Consider the following 26,601-nt stretch of genomic DNA (forward strand, 5'->3'; position numbering starts at 1 on the left):
GTCGATCTAATTAACATTAATCCTAATCGCAAATTACGCCCTTTGCGGTCGTCAGAGATCCTCGAATGGTGATCGAACGTTACACGTCGACCACTTTGCAAGATCGAACTGACCATTTTTATATTAAGTCGAATTAACTCCTCGGCATCTCTTCTCGCGTTGACGTTTATCGCGAACGCCGCGTGTTCTTACATACTAAATTATACAACGTACATTTAAACATCGTCCTTCGATTCGGTAGAGATTTGCTACTGTACGGACACGAGCCCGCGATGATGGCACAGAAATCGGTAACCTTGTCTAAAAATTACATAGCAAATTTGCTATCGAGCCTGCCTATCGTCCTTTTCGTCGTTACCCTAAAAAAAAAAAACTGGGCAGTTTAAACCGATTCCAAGAGTCCAAGATAAACTTTTTCTTTTCAATTGTTAACCGAGGCTTTCGGATTTATCTATCTATTTTAATAGAAGCTAGATCGAAACGATAAGAAGTTTTGAATCGCAGGTATAACAAGTGCCCTCGCATTTTTCCACCGTCACGAATCAGTCATCCGATGAATTAGTACATCGATAGATATAATTGACTAGTAAATGTTGAATTTTTCAATCTGACATTGAACAACTATCACAAGGAAGCCCGTTGAAGTTAGGATATTCCGAAATAGAAGACGTTCCAGAGGTCTGAATATATTTTTCGCGCAACTTTAGACGCGTTCCCCAGTTAGATCCAGAATGTTTCCTCGTCGAATCTCCAAGATTCAGGCAGTCCGACATTTAGCGTGACGACGCGCCTCGGTAATACGAAATATGTGATAATACTAATTGCTTGGATGACCTTTGCGTGATCGGTGCACAGGAGACCCAAAACCCCGACAAGCGTTTATTGTATCGTTGCAGAAATTTTCTGCGGCAACGATTTTACGAGGCATTCCGCCACGGAAACGCGATTACTCCGACGTTTTGTCATCGTCTTTGTCTCTACCGTTGTACTCGGCTATTAAAAGGTGAACCGCAAGGCAGAAGAGGAGTCAGTCTCGCGTCTCCTCGATATTTTATGGCTGCTTAATCCACCAATTAGTCGTGGAATGTCGAGGCAATGAAACCCGCGCAACTTTTAAGAAGTTCTTCTTAACCTTCGCCCCAGAGTGCGAGACTCTAATCTGGGAATCGGAAGCGCACGGGTTACGTGACTGCGTTTTCCCTCGTTTATTATTTTCTCGATAGAATTAATTATCGAGCAGCCTGGCAAAGTTTTTAGGCGGATCGTTTAAGCCTTTCGTTCGATATATCGAGCCGCGACAATTTTTCCCAATCGTAATTTATTAATCGTTGGATAAATCGCGTCGTTGCTGATACACATAATTGTTCGAATAATCGCGCGGGCGATTCTGGATAGTGTTCGTCGTTATTGAGGATCCTCGAAGTACACACGAAGGACACATTTTTTCCCAACTTTCAATCGACTTGAATGCGACCTCAAGGAGTTCTGCTTTCGATAAAAAGCAGAAGAAGGTTTTTATGTATCGAGGAAGTACAAGTATTTCGATAAAATTAGTTCGCGTTCAAAAAGAATTGGCGTACTCGTGGTTCGTGAAATAAATATTTCCGCTGATCGTCCTACGATTATTCAGCGGGGTGTTCTCAACACCCACTCGTTTCTTTTTTTTTTCGTTTTTTTTTTTGTTTGGGTTAGTTGTCGTCGATCGAATACATAACAAGAAGAACAAGAAATAATCACGATTGATAGAATATCAGTTTTGTGCAAGAATGAATTTTCGTGCTTGTAAAGCTAAGATACGCGTTCACTTCGCAACTTTTTTTTCCTATTTTTTTTTTTTCAGACTCCTCGTCTTAGCCCCCCCTTTTTTCACGCATACACGGTTAAAAGATCGAATTTTAACGCGCATGATTTTTGCAGAACGGACGACCGCCTTTCGCGTAGAAACTTTGGCCCTCGAGGTTCTTCTTGCACATCTGTAACATGTAGAAAATCATAGAGTTACAATTCCTTTCGAGAAATAGCAACGGAGAAAATTTCATTTCTTCGTATATTTCTTGGCGGCAAAATCGATCGGTTTATTTCGAGAAGCATTCTCGCACTAATTGCGTACCGTGCAGTTGAAACACTGGCTGTGGTAATTATTGTTCAGGGCCTCTACCCAGCGATCTCCAGCTTCGACTGGGAATCCACACGCGAAACATTTTGTCGTGAACAGCTCGTTCCAATCTGTGCATAGAAAGGAATAATTCAATGGAAGAAAGTGACGATGTAACAGAGTAGTCTGCAAAACAGTTGGACTAACCTGCTTCACAGTAGGGCAATCCCTCTTCGAGGAAGAATGGGCTGTTGCCAAAGAGTTTGCCACAATACGAGCATTTGAAGCAATCAGGGTGGAAATGTTTTCCAATTGCGTTCAGACAGTCCTAAAATGATCACATTGTCGTTTAATCGATAGAATTTTCATTGCTCTCTAAGATAGTTTCTCGAGACTTCTTACTCCTTTGATCTTGCTGTTGCATTTGCTGCAAGTTGGTGCAATGAAACGTTCGAAGCAATACTCGCAGTAGAGTTGTCCCTTTTCCTCTACGAATCCGATATCTTGCAGTGGTCGACGACATTGAGTGTTGACGCAAACGAAGTGATCAGGACACCAAATTTGTCCCAAGGCAGTAATGAATGGCCCCCTAAATAGATCGGGATTGTTATTTTCTAGGCATTTTACGCAGGATCTATTGTAACGTTAAAAAGCGAAACATAGCACAGCGTGGGCGAATGTATTAAATGTATATTACGTAGAATATGTTTTCCCGATTATTTTACGAACCTTATGCACTCATTGTCGTTTTTACAGCAGACTGGTTTTACGACGACACCGTTCGACTTGTGATTAGTATTTTCTTCGTTAGCTGTTAACATCGTGCAAACAAGTTAACAATTGTTAATCACATCGGAACAAAATGAATCAATTACAGTTACTAATTAGATCGATTAAAAAATTTGTCAGGCGTTCTTTAATATGCATAACAAGCAACTCCAAAAGAAAAACAGAATAAATCAGAGATTAGACGATCATCGTTCCTCATGATCGTCCTGTATCTTTGCACAAACCAGGTGCAACCAAACTCAGTCCCACAAAATGTCGAGAACACACGATAAATCAGAGCACTGTGAAGCACATGTTGATGGTATTCGATAATTGATACGACACCAGCTTAAAAAATGCGACTCGTCAGAGCGAATCGTCATCGTTCGATGCGTGACAATGAGGAAAAAAAGAGAAAAAGAATGGGATGCGGCAAACACTGAAAATAAGTAGATAACAGAAAGAAAGAAAAAAAAAAACACGGCACACCGGTGAGCTAAAGGGGGGTGGAGTACCTGACGTAAGAGTTGCAATGGGCGCAGAGGGGCAATCGTGATCCCGGTCCAGTCGCTTGATTTAGGATTCCCCTTCCTCGCTTTGGCGCCGTGCTGCCAGCGAACGATCCGCTCTTCGACCCGGCACCACCGAGACCACCGACTCCGGTACCTAGATCCGGGTGGGATGACAAATTTGGTGGGTCTACTAAACTCTGGGTTTTACGAGAGGGCTCACAGTGGATACCGTCCTGACAGTAATTCTGGGTCTGACATTGATTCCCGGTTTGACAGCGGGTGTTCTTCGAACATTGCCCGCTCGACTGGCAGCGGGTTTCGGTGGAACAACAATAATTCTGGGTCTTACAGCAGTAGCTCTTGCTGTCGCAGCAGCTCTGGCTACTTTGGCATTGGGTTTGGGCTTGGGCTTGGGGTTTGTACAATTGCACAGTGGGAACTTTCTGGCCATTGGTTTTGGCAGTGAGTCGCGCGAGTTGCCCACTTAGGTTAGTGCGAGGCTTGTGAATTGGCTCGAAGGAGTTGGTGCTTCTAGGACAGGTTCTAGCAGGTTCGTCGTACGGCAGGGGGATCTGAGGATAGGGAAGTTTCTTCGAAGCGGGTAGACCAGGTTTGCTGCAGGGTGCCACGCACACTGATCCATCTGCACAAGGTGCTACGCAGATTCCAGACTCTGGACAGTTTGGAATCTCGATGTCGCAGGCGGATTCTCGGCCGCAACGACCTCCTGGTTGGCCGCAACAACCGTCGGACAGGGCACAGCTTCCGGTTTGCATACCGAAGCAGGGAGAGACACAGACTCCGGAACGATCTGACGTTGGTACCACGCATACGCCTGATTTTTGGCAGCTAGTGTTGGGTCCTTCGCATGGTACCACCACTACTCCTGCCTTGGTACCCTGGTCAGAGTGAGCTTTGCAGGGTAAGACTGTTACACCGGTGTCTGGGCAGGTCTTGGATTGTGGAGTTCCGTAGTTAACGTGACGTACTTCCGTCGAGCTACTGTAGACTGGTTGAGCAGAGCTTGATTCTGTTTTCGAAGACAGAGGACAAGGCAGAGAGGATTGATAAGAAGGACTTGTCCTTCCAATAGCACAGTACGTTGGTTTAGGTGGTTTCTCTCGTTGTTCTGGAAGAGGCCGAGCTGGTACTCTCTTTTCACATCTCTCAAAGTCTTCGGCGACTTCGAGGGATCTTTTTGTTATCGCCTGCTTGCTCTCGTTCGTTTCTTCGCTGGTCATGTATCTCTTTTCTTGGTACTGAGCATGAAGCGCGTCTGTAGGCTCTTTTCCAGCATCGGCTGTTCGTTTCTCGTCAAAGTCTACAGTCTTGCTAGCAGCATACTCTGCGTGTCTGTGTCCGTCGTCGGTGTCTTCGTCTATTTTGTAAGACACGCTCTTCTTCGTAGGGAAGTGTATAGAACTATGTTGCTTAGGTGGAGGAGGATCCTCTCTTATCCTTGGAGCGTGAGCTTTCATGTAACATGGAGGAGGTTCTGGTGGTCCAAAAGCAGGTGATTTCGATCTTCCTGGGGTTGGAGTTGGAGTTCTCGGAGGTTCGTACGTGTGACTTTCCACTGCGCTTTTCCTCATAGCGACCAAGTGCTTCTGGTACGATGGAATCGTGTCTGGTTTCTTCAAAGTAGCTGTTATTTTAGCACTGGGCGTCTGAGGTCGCGATCTAATCGGAGATGGAGAAGAATCCCTCAGGCGATAGTCAGGTGGAGGAGTTGGCAAAGGTCTAGGACCAGGTAGTTTAGGAGAAGGCGCAGTTTTCCGCTTTCCTTCGCCGTAAAGGATATCAGCAGGTGGACAGTATTGACTTCCATCACCCTGGATTACCGGAGTCTGCGAACGACTGGCGATATTCTGGTCCTCAGGTCCAATTTCTCGACTGAGAGGCGTATAAGGACGTTCCGGAGCGATCATGAGCGCTTCCTGGAACGGAGAAATCGGTCGAAGATCTTGTGGCTGTGGTTTAGGTCGACATCTACGATCCAAGTATATAGTCTCTTCCGTGTACACTTCTTTCACGCTGGAAGATGTACTGAGAGGCGTGAAAGGTCGGTCAGGAGCGGTTGTCAAAGCGTTCACCATTTCAGACTTCCACTCCTTTGCAGTGGCGTTCTGAAGAGCAGAGTGTGGTATCGGTTTTGGACCACTCTCTGTCTGCTTCACGAACTGAACGCGTTTCTTATTAGTTTCCATGACTTCTGCGGCTGGAGGATACTTGGAGCATACACGTCGATCCTTTGTCGGTGCCTGTTGATCTCTCAAACTTTTATGTACCTGTACCTGTTCTCTTAAACTCTTCTTGCGTTCACTCTCGATGGCTGCCTTTCTTCTAACTCGTTCTTGAACCAGTACTTCTTCCGTGATTTCCTCGTACGTCTCTTTGATGAGTTTCTTTTGTCCTGGAGTGTCGCTCTCAGCTTCCGTCACTCTTTCTTCGCGGACAACTGTTCTTCCCAGGGGTTGTTCACGAATTTCTTCCACTTCCTCCGCTTCTTCCTCGTAGGCCGCCTGTCTGCTTCGTTCCTCCTCCTCCTGTCTTCTTCTTTCTTCCTCTTCTTGCCGTCTTCTTCTTTCTTCTTCCTCCTCTCGTCTTCTTCTCTCCTCTTCTTCCTTCTTTCGTCTCTCTTCTTCCTCCTCCTCTCGCTTTCTCTCCTCTTCTTCCCGTTTAGCCTGTTCTACCATCTGTGTTACATCCACCGCTGTGGTCACCACTTCGGCAGATTCGACCACTGTCTTTTCTTCAGTCGTCTCGTCAACTTCTCTGTCAATGTGTGTAGCAGTTCTTCTAGCGTACGTTTCTTCAGAAGTTTCCACCATTTCTTCCTGGGATTCCTCCCTAGTTTCTTCCCTTGCTTCTTCCACCATGGGAGTACTAGGTCTCGCAGGAGACGGATTCTTCTCGATAGTCTTCTCAAAGGTCATCTTCTTCTTCACGTGCATTCCGTCTACGTCTTCCTCCGATGCCTCGGTGAAGTAATCATGCTCCCCCTTAATTCCCACACCGTTGTCCTCGATTTCATCCGCTGGTCTCAGGTCAGTCACCTCTTTATCAATCTCCGTGATCTCTTCTTTCTCCTCTTGCTGCTTCACCGTGTGCTGAGTGGGCAACGGGGGCTTGTCGCAGATAGTCTGTTCCAATCTACAAACCTCAGACTTGTACGAACGATGTTCCTCTCTGAATGGTTGGTTCCTCTCGCATATTCTCTCCCTCTGACAAATCTCCTTGTGATGGTACTTCTTGCACACCTTTGGTGGCTCGATTCCCGCATAGCTCTGCTCGTAGAGGTTACCTCCTGTGGTAACAGTGGCTGTCCATGGCTTAGGTATAGGCTGGACGATTCTAGTCGGTGTCAAAGATCTCCTGAGACTGTCTGCCGAGCTGGGTCTCGATGTTACCTCGCTTCTCGATTGTCTACCGGTGGTTTGCACCAGCTCGACCTTTCTGTAAGCGGGTCCTGGACAACTGACACGGTCCATCGGGTCCTCGCCGAAGCGATAACACTGTCTGGTGACTCTTTCCACCTCTCGATCGGTGCTTTCGCACCTCTTTCGCGACAGAGCTCTCTCACAGGCCTCTATGCAGGCTCTCTTTTCTTTCACCGCTTGCGTGCTTCTTTGATCAAGGGCGGGATTGGGATCGATGTACAAAGGACTGGCGGTAGGATAGGTGACGTCTTCTATGGGCTTCGGTGGTGGCCAGTTGAGGCTTTTCGATTTTACAGAGCTTGGAGGGTACTCGGTTTTGGTGTTCTCGATGATCTCGTAATAGTAGGACTTTTCGTGGGTTTCCGTCGTGTTTTCTGGGATCGGGATGATATTTCACAGGATCGTTCGAAGAATGGAATTTCGATAGGATCAAGGTGGACGAACATCGGGAATAGACAGAAGATTGCACGAAACGTTTATCACATGCATGCGTTTGGGGCGACACAGGCGATTGGTTGGAGCGTCAGGGTGTGTTAGAAAGAACGAAAAAAAAACAAAGAAATCAGCTGTGAGTAAGAAGCACATTGGCTGACACGTGCCCGTGATCCTTTTATCTTTCAATGTATTCATTATGCTCGATTATCGAACGTTTAGCGCATGGTTAAACGGTTAGGTGGATCACGGGCACGTCCAGGACGCTAAATAAAAAGTAGCGCAACTTAAAAATGAAAGAGAATGGTAGAGAGCATAGCTGGTATCACGGAGGTTTTCGTTCTCGTGATAAAAAGCTACGTTCAAAGCGAAGAAAAGCCAAAAGCAAGTGCTTGAACTTGAGCGTTACAAGTGAGCAGTCGCACTTCTCCAAAATCACTCGGCACTCTCGAACACTCTGCCGTTTGAAAATACAGGGTCTACAGGCTCGAAGATAAATCGCATCGATCTAAGACCATCGTAAGAGAAAGAATTAAAAAAAAAAAAAACAAATCAAAGAGGGAACACGAAGTTTGAGCGCTGCGGGTTAGCATCTCGACCATCGAGTGCCTCTCGAAAGCGTCGATGCGAAGCCAGGAGACAAAATAGTTAATCAACGATACTTTTTGGAGGACCTTTGGAGGATCCTATGTGTGTGTGTGTGTATGTGACATGAAATGGAAAAAGGAACAACATGTAACGAGCGAAGAGCTTGCTCGGCTTGACTGTCGCTTTATTTTTCGCAATTGCAGTAATTTCTCAACACTTTAACGAGAAAATCATTCGTCGACAATGATAATACACGAGATAATTCGACCCACGACCCTCTCTCTATCTCGAAACGTACGATTCCATCGACGGAAAGAAGAGACATTGAATAGAACTGAATCGTTGAACCTTTCGTTCGAATCGGTTTATTCGAGATTAAAGAAGAATCGTGCCTGTCGAATACATAATAGTTATTTCATAGAATTGGATTGTTCGATTCGGCTGTCAGCACGAAGACGACGACGGCGTAGCTGAGAGCTACCGACTCATGCGAATGTGAGGGAGAAGGGTCTGGGTTTCGGGTTGAAAGATGGACCGGCTGAAAAAAGATAAGAAAAGAAAAAATTATGTCTGTGGGGAAGAGGACGAGCATGAATGGATGTATGAGCTTTTTTTTTTCAATCGAACCAACAATTCGATTTCTTTTCACTCGTACAATCATATTGTAAAAAAAAAATCTCTTCGGGCACTGACTTCCACTCGTACGTGTATGGAATGATACGTTTGGAAAAAAAAAAAAAGAAATAAAAAATCACGTACAGAAGATATACGAGAGAAGAAAAGAAGAAAAGAAACACGTGGACATTTTTATCAGAGTGTCTTCATCGTTACATAAGCTGCTTCTTGTTCAAGCAGACTTTGATTCATTTACACGCTATTCAGGTCTCCGACGATTCGATCGTCCCAGTTTCATTTCGATCGGTCCACATCATCATCTGGTCCACGATCGTAATTAACACCCCGATAAATGTGTCATCCGTTTCCTAACGGACATGAAATGTCATAAAGTATGGTATACGATGATCAAGATCTTTGTGATTCATGAGATGAAACGCCATAGCTCTCAGAACTCGCCGTCGACGAGCGGATGAAAGCCAAGTTCGACAGAGAGCTTGTGAAAAAAAGGAACCGAGTTGAATCGGTGAAGACGATCTCTTCCGAATGATCCATGGAATCGATCTCTAACGAATCGGAGATGCGAATGGAGGGAAGAAAAAAAAGAAAAAAAGAGAGAAATGCGAGGACGTAAGCCAAATGGGGCGTATTAGCCAAAGCTAGAAACTCGGTCAGAAGGTGCGGATCTGGTCGTCGTACCTCTGAAGGGCGTATTTTTTGGCAGCGCCGAGAGTAGACCTATTTGTAACAATCGAAGAGAGAAAAGTGAGGCCAAGGATAATAGAGGCGGGATAACCGCTGTTAGAATTACAACCGATCGACCAGAGATCGTTCCTCCAGATACCAGACGAGAAAGTCGGGCTTGTCATCGGTAATTTATACGACCGCGTGATTTCCGCTTTTGTTTCCTGCTAACGTTACCACGTTTGACATGCCTATGGCGTGCCACTCGTAATTATCGACGGAATGTTCGCGTCGCGACGCGGAATTTCATGCACGTAACTGATTTTCTGTGGCTGAAACGCGAGAATCGTGCTTCTACAAACGAGGAAATCATTTTTTCCCCCCTCTCTCTCTCTCTCTCTCACTCTGTCTAGCTTGACGTTCTTACATAATAGGATCGTAATTATGTAACGACAAGCTGTATGATGGAAGAACGATGTCATTTTCATCATTGAACGCCAATTTTTTCACGATTCTCTCGAGGAGATTAGCTCCTTTATTGATTCGTTACAGCGAATCTCACGTCGCTTATTTAATCATGAAGACAAGAACTTACCGGTCACAGTCTGACTCTGTGGTCGTGGCAGAGTGCTATTCCCCGAGTTCGCTAGCGGAGGTGATGATAGATTCGATGACAAAGTACTCGATCCTCCGAAGGGCTTAGGACCAATTAAATTGTTCGACGTTGGAGCCTGTGAGATGGAAAATATATCGTATTATTCGATGTTTTCTCTTTATCGGTACAAAATGAATGAACTGATAGCGCATAATAATGACACGATCGACGAATTAACAAATGCACAATGGTGTCTTGCATTCCGACAGACAAAAGAGAGATACGAAAGACGTGAATCCAGTTAGGCGTGGAGTATTAGTGAGAGGCGTTGTGACAAAACATGACAAATGCAATATGCACATTGCTACTAATCTAACAACTAGTCTAGCATCTACTTATCTAACGAGTAGTTCCATTAACATAAAAAAAAAAAAGAACACGAACGACGGACATTATTAGTTGATTCTCTATTCTCCGCTGCCTTGACACCATGTTGCATAGACACAAAAGAATTACTCGATCTCTTTCATCGGGGAGAAAAATCTCGCGAATCTTTTTCTCGCTAACACCAGCACCTTTTCCTCTGAAAGCAACGGTAACTTTGAGAGATACTCGTGATTGTTACACCCATGATTACAACCCTTTCACGCACTAGATCACGAAACCGATAGGAGATCACGAAAATTCAAACACAGTCTCTCTCTCTCGCTCTCTGGTATACAATTCTCCATGCTTGAATCTCACACGGCAAAAGGGACTTGTCGACTTCTTTTTGTTTTTTTTTTCGTTCTCTTTCTTTTTTTTTTCTGTCTCTCTTAAAACACGACGTACTTCTCTGGAGAGCATATCTGGTGTTCAAAGCAGCGGCACCGCGGTCAGCGTGATTTTCATCGGTTCGCTAAGGACGTACCTTACCAAGTGTAAGGTTTCGAGTGCGAGACGTTTAAGACGAGCCGCGTTGGGACATTACCTGGACTGATCGGAAACTGGGTGGATCGACGGGCGTAGTGCCAAGGCGGGTGGGCTGCAATACATAAAACGACAGAACGATGTCACGTGGAAGTGGCAAATTAGAAAAAAAAGAGGTGGGGAGGTAGATGGGGGGTAACACGCATACTCCTGATCGTGCCAGGATAATTAGTCAGAGCATCGAAATAATCGTCGTCGACGTGGCACGATTGATTGTTGTCAGATAGGGTAGATTTATTATCGAGTCTACCATGAGGAAGTCTACAGAGAAGGACGATCAGGTCGAATATCATACCGATGATTACCGATACCCTTTCGTAATTGGCACTTAGACTTTATTTCCTGCTTCTTTGTTCTCTATATACCGAATTTTTCTATATCCATCCGTGTTGTTCTACGGATTGACTCAGCGTGTATTTTAGACTGTTTACTTTTAAATATAACCACGAATCGAAGCTTTACGGACGTCTCGGGATTTCTTCGAAGTCGACGACGAGAATAATCGGCGAAGCTGATTAATTCAACGATCTCTGTCGTTCGTACAGGGGAACGTTTAGGTAGACGAGAGATTTTTGGAAGAGACGGGCTTAACGACGGATTTACAGTCGCGTAAAAATTCACGGGGTTATTGCGAACCTCTGTGCAACCCGTCTGAATGGTGATCGTGCTCGTAAACGTTTTCGATTCCCAGTGGCAGTTCCCGTTGCTGATGCATCCGTTTCTATTCAGGGACGACAGCCGGGAATTCGGGTATCCGAAATCGGGACTCGTACGATTGCAAGCCTGGAAAAGCGATTAGTGCCAAGCAAAGACCACACTTGTCACGTCTTTAATTATTCTGATTCTAGTTTCCTTGGAATTTTAGTGAAAAGAAGAAAAAAAAAAAGATAGTAGTTGGTGAAAATCAAGTTCGCAATAAATTAGAAGAAATCGAAGCGATATCGTACGATTAATTTCGGCGTCACTCGCGAACGCGAAGCAAATGCTAGATGCACAATCTTCGAAACAGTAAAGCAACAAGTACACAATTGCATCGAGAATACTCACAGAGAATGGTTGAGGCGACAATGCGTGATTGCTCAGAGATGGAGACAACGGTGCATTGGCGAGTGCAGCGGAAATCGTGCTCGCTGGAGCCTTTCCACCTCTGAAAAGTTTAATTACCGTTTCGTTGCAATTTCATCAAGCCGTTTCCTTCGTTATTTCGAATAATTCATTCAGCTCCAGACTTATCGTACATCTCGAATGGAATTTCTGCGATTAAGAAATAGCAAGGAAAAACGTATTGAAACACTTACGGCGGTATAGTGACCGGAACCATTCCAGAAGGTGCATTTTGCCTGGCGACTAATTTCGCGTGTATATCGCAGTACAATTTGTTGTTAATGTTGTAATAGCCGACGTTCTTCAACGAAGTGCCACAGGTGGAGCACTTGAAACACTCCACGTGAAGATTCTTATCCTTGATCCTGACGAAGACACCCCTACGGAGAAGAACGACGAATTAACAAACGTTTCTTTCTTCGTTGAATTTGTTTTAATAAGTGCAGAGTGCTTTGTTGTCGGATGTGCCACGAGTTTCGGGGGTCTGAGTATTTTGAGACAAGAGGAGGGACTCGATACCTCGACGAGGGAGGCCGAGAAAACAAGATTCGTCACGTTGTATCGTGGTGTTTGCTGAGAGAAACTAACGTGAATGTATGAAGTGTTACGTGAAATGCATCTTAGTCAATCCTTATCACGTACAATGTACCATGTAATTTATTTACGGTCCGGAAAAAAATCTCTTCGCGTACATAAAAATTACGTGTACGCAAACGAATAATCTTCGACGATGAATGATCCTTCGTGACACGGTTTGAAAAAATATTTCGTGTGTAGAGAAAAAAAGGGGTGCAAAAGGTGTGTTCACAAAAATACTAAAAAACGTACAAAAAAACACAACATTGATACAAAAATAATGTTGGAAAAAAAAACAAAAAAGACACAACATCTAAAGCACAGTTCCACGCCACCCCGGTGATTACGTACCGGAGCGATTCAACAGATAAACACAAAATGCGAGATGATGATGCGATGGTGGTCGAGGAATGAACAGATACAAATCTGGCTGACGAATTCCCATGAAAATTAAGCGAATGATTTACCATACTTTTACTCCTCGCAGAGTGATGAGAGGTCGTGGAATCGAGGGATAATTCGTTCGTCTTTTTTCCCAAAGAGCGATGACAGACGAAAAAGGCGACAGAGAGTGAGAGAGAGAGAAAAAGAGAGAGAAAGAGAGGAAAAGAGAAAAATTTTGTGCTTCCAGTTAAAAAAACATAGCGGCAAAATTCGTGCACGTGTACAAAACATCAATATCTCCGATGGAATAGGTACGATGGACGAATGCGAAAAATGCACGTTCTTGTCGTCTTAATTTGGAAAAAGCGTTTCGAGATGATATCAGCGTACGACATTCGAGCAATCCAAGGCGGCCGTAATTTAGCGTATTTGACCGACCGTGAACGTCACGTCGGGAACGACGATCACAATTCGCAACTAATTATGAAAAAAGAAAAGAAAGAGGACAAAGTATCATCAGGTCGTACGAAAAAAACGTCTACAAGTATAAAAATGTGACAGAAAGAAAAGGAATAGAAAAGAAAGAAAATAAATTTGGAATTGCAATCTAGTTCCCAGCCACATGTACGTGACATATTTCTACAGGTGTGAGACATTTTATATAGAAGCGACATATCGCCGAGAAGCTGAAGAGTTTCCGGTCCATCTCGACCGTGCAAGGGAAGAGAGGATTTTTCACGTAGAATAGTTACACGATCACTCGGTCGCAGTTGCTACAACGGACAGCTGACGATGACACTGAGCCGGGAGAAGAGGACTCCTGTCGTTGGACTTGACGTTTCGCAGAAGTTTCATTGGAATTGGAGGCCGGACCTCTACCGTGGAGGTAATGAAAGAGAGGCGTGGGTGATCTCGGCGATGTGGCCCTTCCGCCAATCGCGTGGCTCACCGACGAGTAAAACTCTGTTCTCGGAGGAACTACGACATGGAAGTAGAAGAAACCGCACTGTCACGCTCGACCAGATACCAGAAACATATCTAATAACCGCTAACGACAACGAACGAACGTTCTCTGTTATCTCTTGTCCTCCACTTTCACGAATTTTCAAATCGTATCGAATCCATCTTTCTTTTTATCCTCTGTTTCAATTCAAATCGATAATACCGAGCAACTTCGTATAATCTTCATATAATCAAGAAGAATGATCTTTTTGGTTGCTTTCGTCCGCAGAGGATTCGATAAGACGTGAGAAATTCAGACGCAAGGGGTGTGTTGGCCCTCTTCTTGGGTCGAAAGGAAATCACGTCACGCTCCCTATTTTCCTTTCTCGTTCTCGACGTCTCTCTGAAAGAAAGAATGTAAACGACCGAGAGGCGATCAGCGTCTCGGCGTGAACTTACACGATGAGCCTCTCGCATTCGGCACAAATGTTCTGTCCAGGTGGAAGGCTCGATTGCGGTGTGGACGGTTGCTGTTGCTTGGTTTCCGGCGCGGAGACTGGCCTCAGTCCTGCCAGGGCCGGCGAAGACGGCGTAATCACGCCGCACTGCGCAGTTGGCTCCGCTATTTCGCAAAGAAGTTATCGTACCGGCATGCACCAGGCTAATACTGGAGCCAGCTGATCCAGTCGAGATAGAGAAAAAAATCACCGGAGAGAGGGAGAGAGATTCGTTCTTTTTCTTTTTTGTTCATTACGCGTTACGCTCTTTTTAAAGTACACAACTATTCGTTCCACGCTCTATGCCCATCGTTAATTCCCATAATTACGCTCTCCAGCGATATTTTTTCTTTTCTCTGTTTGTTGTGTCTCGTTTAGCATAAGACGTTGAACTACTCAGAACTACGACAGAGAAGTAACTGGAAGGTTCTCGATAATTTACCACAAATTTTCAGTAATTCTACAAAGTATCGAAGGTAGGAACCGATGTTTCGTATCGGTTGTATAATCGGCTACTAACCAGGTTCCGGCGTCTTTGGTTCTTTGTCCGCTTCCTGGACCATTTTGAACACCTCACTGTTCTCCGCGTTGTAGTTCTTCTCGTTCTTTTTGAAGTTCACTCTGAGGAACAAAGTCGGCACTGTTACGAATGCTGTTTTCCGTATAATCGTGCCTTTCGATCGGAGAAGAGCTTACCCAAGCACACCTCCTGCTAGCACTTCCGCTTGCGCAGACAGGGTTTCCGCGATGGTCTCCTCGCTGTAGATACCCACTGGGCTGTTGTACTGTTTGTTAACGATAGATTTAATCGAACCATCTCCCGTTCCATTCAGCTACAACATGAATAAACATTTATCAGAACCATGTGTTATATTTCGAGATTCCTCTAATTCTTCAACTAATTCACACTAACGAATGGTTTTGGACTGAAATTGTGACCGCTTCCGATGTGCGATCCGTCCTGTTTCTTGGCTGCCAGGGATGTCTTGGTAACTGGAGCAATATTGCTCATCCCCGTGGGCGATGGTGAAGGTAGACTCGAACTTATCGGTGACACGTGTGGCTTCCAGGTACCGCCACCTCTGTGAACAGTAGTAATTGGGTAAATGTAACGTAACGATTTAAATATACTTGCTGATTAATAGTTAAGATCGAGGCCGTGCCTGTCGCTACCTCTGTACGGTCAACTCGAAATTGTTCCCAGCTCTGACGATAACATCCTGAGCGTCCTTGTGCCTCAGATTGTACATCTCGGTGTTGTTCACCCTGATAACTGCATCGCCGGCCTTCAGACCAGCTGCTTCGGCTGGTGAACCGGTATTAACCTGCAATGATTAACGTTTACTTGAACAATTGTATAACAGTATAATCGTTAGAGCTCGAGTCTTTAGACATCGATACACGTCTATTTTTACAAGAGACACACACACACAGTACTCGAGGAGAAGACGTCTCTCCTCTCCATGGTCCAGACTCGAGCCACTATATTTAAGTGCACCCGGCTCGTTACACCTCGAATGTTGGATACTGTGAGTCCATTCACGCGAGGACGTTCGAAAAAAGAAGGATCCGCCTAAGAACACGCAGGGACGTCGAAGAAGAAACCAGGGGGAGGCCTTATTGAAGTCTAAGAAAACGCTTTTTGCTCCTTCTAAAATCCCCCACTCTCTCCATCACCGGCTGTTTATTCCCCTCCGCGATTCATTAATCGCGCAGCGCCAGACATAAACGGCCTGATGATCCTTTCTGTTTCATACGTTCTCGAAGAAATCGCGGATTATAATTCTTTTCTAGCCTGCTCGAATCGCGACACTGCCAATCGTCGTTATTTATGCATCGCTCCGCTTTATCTTTCCTCGCCTTATTCAACCGCAACAGAGAACGCCTGGGCAATTAAGGAAATGAATTACCTCGCGTGATCAATGAGTCGCTTTAAGTCATCGTAATTTATCGCGTTACACCTCGCACTCTTTATAACGACGATATTTTCCTCCGAGTTAATTACGCTATTAATATATTTGGTAACCAGTACACAGAGAAAGAGAGAGAGAGAGAAACGAGATGCGTGCTCCGTTTTACCAGGATCTTCTTGTCTACTCAACTCTTCCCAAGACTCCTGTGATCCCTATTCGACCAGTGATTAAGAGTAATCGATACCTTCCAATGGAAGAAAACGAAACGAAAGCTCATTAAGAGCCTCCTATAGCTAAAGGAGTACTCGGTTCTTCTCGTTCCATCGTCTTTTTCCTTCGACGTTCTGGTAGAATCGGGAATAATTAATAGACGCCACGAGAGAGCCAGGCCTAGTTCTTTCTATAAATACGTCTGTAGGTTTCTTGTAATTTATTATCGTTATTTTTATTGAGAGATCTCCGTGACGCGGAGGAGGAGAATGATACTGGATTCAGCCTACGTGTAGAGCGAGCTCTGAATAATTTTTCCACCAACTAAAGGATGAAGACGCTTGTGTGCTCTCTCGAACAAAATCTTTTTCAATATCGTTGTTTAATCGACATGTTTAAACGACACGTTCGGTTTTTCACCGACAGATAAACTCGGTTAACAGGTTAATAATCAGCGTAACCTCTCTTCCTGGCGCTTTAAGCCTGGCGTCACGAGGAGGAAAATCAGGGCAGAGGGTGAGTCGTTCGATTCTCGCGGCGCGGCGTCTGCCTCCAGAAATAGGAGCGCGAAATTGCGTCATCGTTGTTGCCGTAATAGTTGGATATGTTTGCTGTGCACGTTATATTATCAACAGAGCCGCGGTGGCTGTTGGAACGAAATGGCGGGTTCTACGAAAGGCAGGAACCAGAGCTGTGCGTGTGTGATTTCTCTAGGGAAAAAGGATGCCGCCGATTTCACCAAGATGCGCTCTAATGGTCAAGGAACCTTGTTGTACTACTCCTCTCTGTCCTCTAGGTCCAACGAGAAGACACGTAGGACGTGGACGTAAGTCAGGGTTAAGCTCGTTGGGCACCGTGAAAGCCTGCCATCTAAAAATAGTCCCGGACCGGTTTAAAAATAGGCCCCGAACACGTACGGCCCGCTTATTCCTACGCGTATACTCGGCCAGAGCCAAACGGAGAAGTGAGAATGCACCAAGGTGCACCGGCATAGTCTTATACGTATGACATATCGGAGGCAGTGGAGGCAGCCGTGTTCATTCTACGAACGCTCCTGCCACCGCGTGAACCGCGATGAATGAACGAGTACGCGCTGAGATACGTGTTTGGAGCGGCGAGGCGCATGCTTCAGGTAATAATAGCATCTGACAATTTTGGATAAAGTATACCTCGCCTCTGGCCGCCTTCCTCCGTCGTAATGGAGTAGACTGATTCTCGTAATTAACCGATCGAGAGGGGCGTGTGTACGATGGAAAATAACGAGAGCTTCTTTTCTTTTTTTTTCCTTCTTTTTTTTTGTTTTTTGATCAACACCCCGAAGATGGTGAAAATATTAACGCGGTGGTTTCGAACGTTTATTTTCCCATAAAGGATACACGGTTGTTGATCGATGAAACGTGTGTCCATCGCGAGGTGCACAGGAAGATTCTTTAGTAGCTACGGGGTTGAACGGTATTATTAATAACGACGTATCTAAAAATACAGCCGAAATATGTGTGACGGTGCAAGCAGATGCACTTGAATGCAGTGGAACCGAGAGGGAGAATACGCCAAGGTGTACGAGGTACGCATTCCAATGGGCGGGTTATCAGAGACGGATCCATCCCACCTTCCATGCCTGGAATGCATTTCTCTTCTTTTTTCTTTCTCTCACTTTGAGGACTTAAGGCTCCGTTCATACGTGCGATACTTCTCGAAAAAGCGTGGTGGACAGGAGAACGGGCCACGGTTCGGTCAGTGACACCGGTTTTAATCGGACCAAATGAAAGGGAACGCGTTCGCAATGGAAATAAGTCACCGATACTTTCGCGTGTCTTCGTCTCGTTCCTGTTTCGCCATTAGCGTCGTTATGAATTTTATTGCTATCCTGTGCCCGCTATTAATTGCCTCGCTAATGAACCAACGTATAAAACCGAATACAAAAAGAAGGGAGATAAGGGAATTGTATCGGGACTTATTGGTCAAGTGTAACTCTGCGGGATTATCAATTAGGAATGTAAGAATGGAATTTCAAGGAATCTTCTTTCGTGGGAATCTTTCATTTTTCCCACCACAGAGAGGTACCATCCACACACGGGCAAATCCGTCGCATTCGTGGATACAGTACTCGCGCCACTCTAATTATATTCGCGCGAACGTCGAAAGGTTCGCGGCCACGCGGAGGAGCAAAGTCAACGGTGGTCTTTGTTGTCCTAAGGTAGAGCAGAAGAAGAAATAGACAGTGACGTCAGGTCGAAATTATTGGCCTACGCTCTTCGAACCTGGCCTTATCTTTTCAAACAAAGTGCTGCACGTTGCTGTTCACGCCGCGAGATGTTAACAATATACGTACACGGGGTCTAGACGTGTACCGTTCGCGTGTAGCACAGTCGTAAACCTCCTTCTACGGAAGCCTGAATATCGATGACGTTCGTATATACGAGATATACCGGCAGGAGTACGTACTAGGAACATCGACAATTTTTTCCTAATCCAGAACACACGACACAGTGTCGAAATGTTTCGCTGTGAAATTCGAATGGGGTTCACATTACCATGCAAATCTTTATCTTCGTCGTAATTATTCTAATCGTGGCAAGTCTAATTTCATTTTGGACAACATATGGACTCGTAAAACGTGTTTAAGCACTTCATACCGGTGACAGTCGTAAATTCAGCGCCCAACAGGCCAGGACACAGACTTTTTCTCGGAACAGAGCGAGTGTATATACGTGACCGAGCGTTTCAGCGCGGAAACCAGGAAACTGAGAGGTCGACGAATTCGTGAAAGCGGATTTCGTTCTGAGAGGTGCGCGCAATGATTAGGCTCGATGACACACACACACACACACACAGTCGAGCCGGAAGAACGCGTGTGTGCCACAAAGGGCCCTTGTCAGACGCTGTTCAACGGAATCGTGCACGAGGGGAGAGAGTAAGTGCTTAGGTGACTTAAGAATCGAAATCGAGACGCGCCGGTCACTCTCTCGTCGATGACGCGGACCAAGAGCGTCCAGAATGAGCTCACCTCGCTTCTTCGTCAGCTGATAAAGAGAAACCGACGCAAGAGTGCGAGTATAGTAAGCATTGTCGATTAGAGTTATCGCGGCGACGCGACATTCGCATTTTTTATTACTCGTTCACTTTCAACGGAACTCCAATGGGCGTACACATATTGGCCGCAAGGCTATTTTCAAACACGGAAACATATGTTTGGAGCAAGTTAAACCGTTTATTTGCCTTCTTTTCTGTTTTTAATGGAACAATAACGGGCCCCCGATGGAAATGTTAATTTTACGGGTGTTCGATAATGTCGTAATCGCGATGCGATCAGGATGACGGGGTGTCGTATTACCCACGAATTCACGAGGCGCTACTCTAACAGAGGCAAACATACGGGAGAAGACTGATTTCTGGTCCGACTTTTGGCAAATTTCCCACAACTGCCTCCTCCCACTGTGTCTCTTCATTCCCGAAATCGAATCGGCATTTACAATGGCGCTCCTAAATCTTCGACTTCGTCATCGAGATACAATTTCACTCTGCCTTGTCTGGCTTTTCTCCTTCTCACCCCGCTGACAACGCGAAAGAAAAAACCACTACAACTATCATGTTCAGAGAATTCTCCCTTTATCCTACGCGTTGCTCCGACAAAAAAAAAACGAACTTTTACAGAAGACATCTCTACTTGAGCTAAGCTCCTTCTCCTTATCAACGATTTCATACTTCCTGAACGTTGCAACCGTGAAAAGAACTGCTCGGATTATCCGCGTTTGATAAACCAGACTCTATGCCAAGTTCCCTCGAGTTCAAGTGTCTACACGATTGTCTTCGATATTGTTGAGGGTTAAAGAGAGAGAGAAACGCCCGAGTGAAAAGTAGAGGATGGAATCCGGTGAAAGAAAATGGAGGCAAGATGAAAGGGCGCGCGTCGCGGCGCAATAATCGTGTAAAATAAAGGCGAAACGTGGCCTCGTGAAAGACGATGAAGAAGAAGGAGAAGAAAAAAAGAAACGGTTAGGGAGTTGGGAGGACGCGGTGAGAAATAAAAGCGATATTTTTATATCCACGGGTGTAAGCTCGTCGGTGGCGTCCGCCACCGGGCCTCGGCCTCTATTAATATCCACGGGCCGGGCTTCCTTTCGGCCTCCGCAGCAATTCTCTTTGCACCGGCGGACCAACGATCGACCACCGGAAAGAGAGACTCTCCGATTGGGAAAAAAAAGGAAAAATTTCGTCGCCCCCTTAGAACTTCCGCGAACTCCCTCGCGTTACGTGACTCTTCGATCAAACAGTCTCTAATCGAGAACGAAGGTTATCTTTAACTCTCCCAAGGGTGTCGTATGATATTTGTTAAACAGCATATTCGTTGAAAAGTATTTTATTTTTTTTAAAGCAATTATAGAATGAGTAACTCGGAGCATTTTTATCGCTTAACGATTACACGTCTGTGGCCTTGGCTGCATTTGCATTTTACGTGTTAAAGGAGTAGTGCAATGGGAATTGGTCTCGTTTTCCTCGACGAGTGGGCGATTCAGGAATGCAAAAAAAATGGTACGTTTGTAGGAGATGATTTGAAAACTGTTCTATGCGCTCGAGTTGCGTAAATATGTCACAGTTTATCATATCGACAACGCCGACGGAGTTTCCCGTCCACGGGCCAAATACATTTTCGTACCGTGTGCAACATCTCTGACCATTTGTATCTCCAGAAGAACCCAGGCCAAAAACACCCACTAACATCTCTTGGATTATATACAAAATAATAAAAATTCTTCGATTAATGTACCGTTAAAGAGGACACAGATATCTAATATCTCCAAGTTCTTGACACGTCCCGCAAGAATCACGACCTCCTCGATCTCCTCCGAAATTGTGTCAAGTTTGATGCAATTTATTATCCACCGATAAACTCTGCTTTTCGCGTGGCCAAGACGTGTTGGAACTTTGGTCAACGGTGTTGGCAAAGTTGCGTAATTCCAACGATATCGCGGATACACCCAGTGCAACGTAAAGTGCCACAGATAATCGAGCATTTTATTTGGACTGATAACGAGGAGGCCTGTAAACAGCGTTGGGTGCAGTTCTTGCCAGGTACAATACGGTTGCCAAGCCACGGAAGGGGTTACGGTGCCAGCATTCCTCGTTGCCCACCACCCTGTCATTGAAGCACCACTTACAGCTGTTGATTTATCGATCGAAATATTATTTCCAATCTCGTTTTTCCCTATCCAAGCTATCAAAGCTTATTCTAACTACAGATCTTAACGCATCCAAGTGTAACTCTTTCTCTCTCTCTCTGTCTCTCTATGTGAACTCGATAGCTAATAGAGAGATCTCTTAAATACAGGAGATTACTTTGTCAGTATTAGGCTGGTCGTAGGAATATTCAGAGGCGAATGATCTCAGTCTGGATTTCTCTCTACGCGTAGCAGATCGTAAAACGGTCTATTTTCTCGAGTTTGATCAGAGTCTTCGGGGAACAAATCCCCGTGAAATGTGTGCTTCGTGGAAAACCGGAAACTCTTGCTGGTCTTTTTGTATCGTGTTCGCCGGACTTGTGCGTGGTTGCAGCTTGCACGGGGCGACATCCTGCTGCCACACGAATTCACTCGGCCTCTTGCACACGCACGCCATCGTTGTTTCTAACACCCGTGGCCGCTCATAAACAAATCGGCCCCGTGCAACTTTCGTTCTTTGCAATGATTACGTTTTCTCTGTGGCGCCGTGTGTGCGGACTACGTGTGCGTACCGCGTGAAATCGGGCCTTGGTAGACATAAACAGAATTCGCGAACGGTGACTGGACGCGCGACCGCTTATTTTCGATAATGACGAAAATATCGCCACGCTCCCGATACCATCGCCACCACCGTCTTACTTCTTCTTCTTCTTCTCCTTCTCCTCGTCTCTGTTTTCTTCTTTTTCGAAAAAGTATGCAACACAGCCACCACGTATCCTCTCTGACTGATGACGATTCTTTTAATAGAGGAGCCACGTCCTCGGGCCGCCTCTTGCCAAGCGTATTTACGAAAATTCGCTTCTATGTTTAGCTGGAAAAGACGTGTAATTTGCTTCGTATTCGTTTCACGCGCCGCGATACCTTCATTTTTCATAAGAGGATCACTGTAAATTGTATTTTCTTCCCACGCGTCTGGCAGAATACCAGCTATTGCCACATTCATGGTGTTAACCTTTATCGGAAGGAAGTTCCTCCTTCAAAAGGTATTTCAGAGCGTGCCTGGGCTACCTGTTAACGTCAATCGTTGCGCAATATTGTTGTTACTCTGTAAGTATATGCATTAAACGAGAACACAGGAGCCCCCGTCTAAGAACCGAAGAATGGAATTTCCGCAGGAATTTGCTTTAACGACTGTAATAATTAAGCTATCGATTGTATCTAGAACTTGAGAAGCATTATCGGTGAATGTAAATTAGTAAAATTCCCCAAAGGAAACGCGTAATTATCCTCGTTAAAGGTACATTCCTTTCTCGACCAAGTTTCCAGGCTTATCGAAATGGTATTCGCGATTAAACGGACTGGATCTTTTAATAAGAATTCTCTAAATCACCGAGCCTCTCGATCCTTATTATCTCGATTGACAATTAGACGTTCTGTTGGAGGTTTGCCTGCAACGACGTCAGATCGCAGGGGGTGTGGAAAAAAAGGAGCGTTAACGACGAAAACGCGTTATCGTGACGCCATAAACGGCTAACGACACGCGGAATTTATGTCGAGTCCTTCCTCGCTGCGATAATGCAACGGGTATGCCAACGAAATATCGCATAACAACGCGCCCACGTTGCACCGGCCGCGGAATCGCGGAAACCCGCGCAGCTGTTTGTCACAGATTACGTGTAACACTTTTCCACTCTACCGATCGTGCCAAATATCATTGTTCCCGTTGAATTTTACAATACGAAACTTCAGCGTGTGTATTTGCGACGATAGAAAAATATCGTAGGAACGCGAGTTTCGAATTTCACTCTCTTCTCGATAAGAGAATTTCTGTCCCACGTGAATCGCGAACGACTCGACTCTCTTCGTATTGTTCCTTTTCTTCAAACGAGAGAAAAAGACACGCACGTGGTGTGTAGTCGATTGGTATTTTTATCGATCGACACAAGATCGCTCCCTCCGTCGAAAAATTTATTTTCGCGGTGACCAACGCGGCCCAGGAAGCTCGAAGCCGTCGACGACATCGTCGTCGTCGTTGCCTTCGTCTTCGTCGTTGTCTTCGCGAGCGGGGCTCGACCCGGCTTGCGCGTTTCGCAAAGGCACCTTCTAGAAATAGAACGCCCAAATAATTTGCCTCGGATTACCAGCGACGCGTCTCTGCTTCTCTCTCTCTCTCTCTCTCTCTCTCTCTTCCTCCCTCTTTCCTCCATCTTTTCCTCGCTTTCCATACTTTTTCTATCTTTTTCTAAACGATCCGTCGGTTTTTAACAATGTCTCGTTCGATTACACAGCGAGTACAACTTGGAAATATTTGAAAAACAATGCTATTCCGAAAAAAAATTGATATACGCGAACTTTTCCAAAGGGGAACATTACGCAAAAATTTCGCAAAATTTTAGGGTCAATTTTATTTTTGTTTCAACGGAACGATTCGGGAGAATGTGAGATTCTGCGTGAGATATTCGTTAAAATTCACGATTATTCGATACCATTCGTATTTTCCATCGTTATCTATTCTAGCGTCCCAAAATATTTGCTTTCGTAGATACGTGAAAGGTTCGAACATCGAAGGAGAAAAAATGTTGCGGAACGTGTAAAACATCGTCGATGGACTGGGAACGTGTTTATTCTACCGGTTCAGGTAGTAACCTTTAAAGTGTATCGAGTGACCAGTAGGCTAAGTAAATACAGGTAATTGTCGGCATGATAGAACGGCGAACGAGACACGCGTCTCGAAATTTATGGTGTCGAAGAACTGAAGGGACGGTTCGCGCGGGCTTTTCCAGCGGATTAACGCGTGCAACGGTCGTATAAATCGTACGCTAATGGTCACCGCGACGAAATGGCAAACTTCGTTAAAGTAATTACTCGCGATTAATTTGTAATCCCGCCGGTTGGAAAGCGTTTGACACACGGAGACTCATATTTCTCTCCTTTCCGAGAAACTCTCGAGGGCGGCCGGACGTCGTATTTGCGGCCTCGTAAAATAAACGGAGCACGTGCTGCTAAGAAGGCCAAGTTCGAAATGTCGATTGCAAGATAAAACTGCGAGGGAAGAAACTCCTGTTGCGCGAAAAATCTGTCCGCACTTTGAGAGGACTTTCGACGTTGTTTCGTTAGACGTTCGAAATTATGTCGTCCGGTCCCGGTTTGACCGTCTCGCGATCGAAATATTCCACCGAACCGATAATTTATCGACGGATCTTACAGGCTGCTACGAAAATATCTTCGCGCAGACAATTCCCTCTCTTGCTCAACGATAACAAACATGACAGTGAAAACGCATGTAGGTTGGATAGCAGAGGCTCTCGAGGGGTTATTCGCGCAAGATTCAACGTAACATCCGGCCCGATATTTCGTAAGCTGGTTCCTCGCGTTCAGATAAACGAAGAAAGTTGAAAATTCGCAGGAAAAGTTGCGGCGATGGTAGCCAAAAGCTTCTCGTATTACCAGCGCGCCTCGTCGCCAAAACACGGCCGCGACGACGAGCCGCGCGTTTCTCACGTAGTTGGCAACGATTTCTACCGATGCGCGTGAAATAATTTGGCGTTTGCTGGTCCATTACGTAATCCCGTCTTTATAATCCATTATAGCAGAAAATGAGAGACGGGTCTCGTAATCGTTGGACGCGTGTTGCTTCGGTAAAATAATCCTGGTCCCTGATACTGGCAAGTTTCGCCATGATAGACAAATGTCACCACTGATCGACTCTCTTTTGCTCCATCGTATTGCTGAGGGTATTATTCATGTTTTATGACACATTGTTTCTGTTTTAATTACGAGTCCAATTACGAAACTATATGTACTCTATTATTCGCCTGGTGATTAATCACACGTGTTCGAAGTCCACTTAGAGAAATCACGGGATGTGTAACGTCTGCAGTGACAAATCATCCGCACGATAAGTGTTGAATTTCTTTTCGATCGTAACTACGATTGCGTCGTAATCTACATTTTTAACAATTGTCGGCAACGATCGAAATAGAAGAAACGAATAGAGTTCGACGAAACTCTAATTTGCCGATGCAGACTTCACTAGATGAATCACTATCCGCGCAAACCTGTTTTACGTGATACAATCTGCCAAAAATTTGTCCTCCAACTGTCAGACGATCGACGAAGCGCACGTTGAAGGAAAAAAAAGCACCGGACAAATAACATCTATACCAACTTGATAAAACAACTCACCTTCTGCACGATCAGCGGAGTGCCAAAATCCTTGCCGCCCTGAAGACGAAAGCCCCAGGGAGATCCGTCGAATCTGGAGAGCTTGACGCTGATCAGCTGTGCCATATCACTGGTATCGTCGTTTTACGCGATGAGTAATAATGATAAAAAAAAAAAGTACAGAATCCTGTTTGAACGAGGAACAGAGACGCAGGATTGAAGAAACAAAGATGTTGGTCTGGTTTTTGTCAGCGACCAATGTTTCTATCTGTAACGAAGATGCGGTTTCGACTCGAGAGCAAAGAGACAGAGAGTATGCACGTTGTTACACCGGTCACGGTTGACGTCTGCCTTTGCGAGGCGGGATCGCGCGGTTGGGAGAACGGCACGTACGTTCCTGAAGAACGCTTAGACCGGAGTAAAGGTACAACAGACGTCGAGGACGGTCAGTCGGGCAGCGGGGCCTGCCTGGCTGCCTTCCTTCCATCCGATTCGACTCTGCCGCCGCTCTGGCCAGGGGCGGGGATGGGGATAGAGACCCAACACGCGGGAAGGAACGAGACCGCGATCCAGAATTACCGCGGGAGGGGGTGAATGGAAGGTGCGACGAGGAGGAAGCCACGTTTCCACGCGAAAACCAACCAAACCACCAGCGGCATTTGTCTATTTCGACTGTGACGCGGTAGCCTTTGGAAAATGGGGGGGCAGCCCGCGATACAGGAGAAACCTATCGATGATTTCGAATTGAACGGGGAACGGGGGGGAGGCTCTGTGTTAACCTTGAACAACGCTTTACACCGATAATTTCGAATTTTAAGCGCGTCTTCGAGAGATCGTAATTGAAGAGCGAATGGGAGGATAACGATAAGGATAATAGAATGAACGAGCCGGGAAGGAAATAGGGGAGAGACGAGGAGCGATAGAGGAGGACAACGGAGGATACGACAGTGGTGG

At 45.5% G+C, this 26,601-nt stretch overlaps 2 protein-coding genes across 7 annotated transcripts in view; both read right to left on the reverse strand.

Moving 5' to 3' along the window:
• LOC108571775 (probable tubulin polyglutamylase TTLL2) overlaps window positions 1-116 on the reverse strand; it is a 4,421-nt gene extending 4,305 nt beyond the window's left edge. The window contains exon 1 of the mRNA XM_017933911.1: window positions 38-116. Coding sequence (XP_017789400.1) covers window positions 38-116 — 79 coding nt within the window. The remainder of the gene's footprint in view (window positions 1-37) is intronic.
• Window positions 117-1,128: 1,012 nt separating this feature from the next.
• On the reverse strand, window positions 1,129-26,143 carry LOC108572555 (PDZ and LIM domain protein Zasp). 6 transcript variants are annotated; one of them, XM_017934832.1, is made up of 17 exons: window positions 25,669-26,143; window positions 15,375-15,526; window positions 15,115-15,283; window positions 14,898-15,034; window positions 14,722-14,822; window positions 13,515-13,740; window positions 11,997-12,182; window positions 11,746-11,845; window positions 11,335-11,481; window positions 10,700-10,753; window positions 9,730-9,865; window positions 9,150-9,188; window positions 3,379-3,529; window positions 2,498-2,684; window positions 2,303-2,423; window positions 2,111-2,226; window positions 1,129-1,973 (listed from the first exon to the last, which is right to left on the reverse strand). In XM_017934832.1, the coding sequence occupies exons 1-17, from the start codon at window positions 25,771-25,773 to the stop codon at window positions 1,896-1,898; spliced, it is 2,205 nt and encodes a 734-aa protein (XP_017790321.1). In that variant the 5' UTR covers window positions 25,774-26,143; the 3' UTR covers window positions 1,129-1,895. The 6 variants fall into 6 exon arrangements, with proteins under 6 accessions (XP_017790321.1, XP_017790337.1, XP_017790329.1 ...); XM_017934848.1 differs by lacking the exons at window positions 3,379-3,529; window positions 9,150-9,188 and adding an exon at window positions 2,825-2,906; XM_017934840.1 differs by lacking the exon at window positions 9,150-9,188.
• Window positions 26,144-26,601: the final 458 nt, after the last annotated feature.

Source organism: Habropoda laboriosa, unplaced genomic scaffold (genome assembly GCF_001263275.1).
Source record: "Habropoda laboriosa isolate 0110345459 unplaced genomic scaffold, ASM126327v1 scaffold34, whole genome shotgun sequence".
NCBI classification, from domain to species: Eukaryota; Metazoa; Arthropoda; class Insecta; order Hymenoptera; family Apidae; genus Habropoda; species Habropoda laboriosa.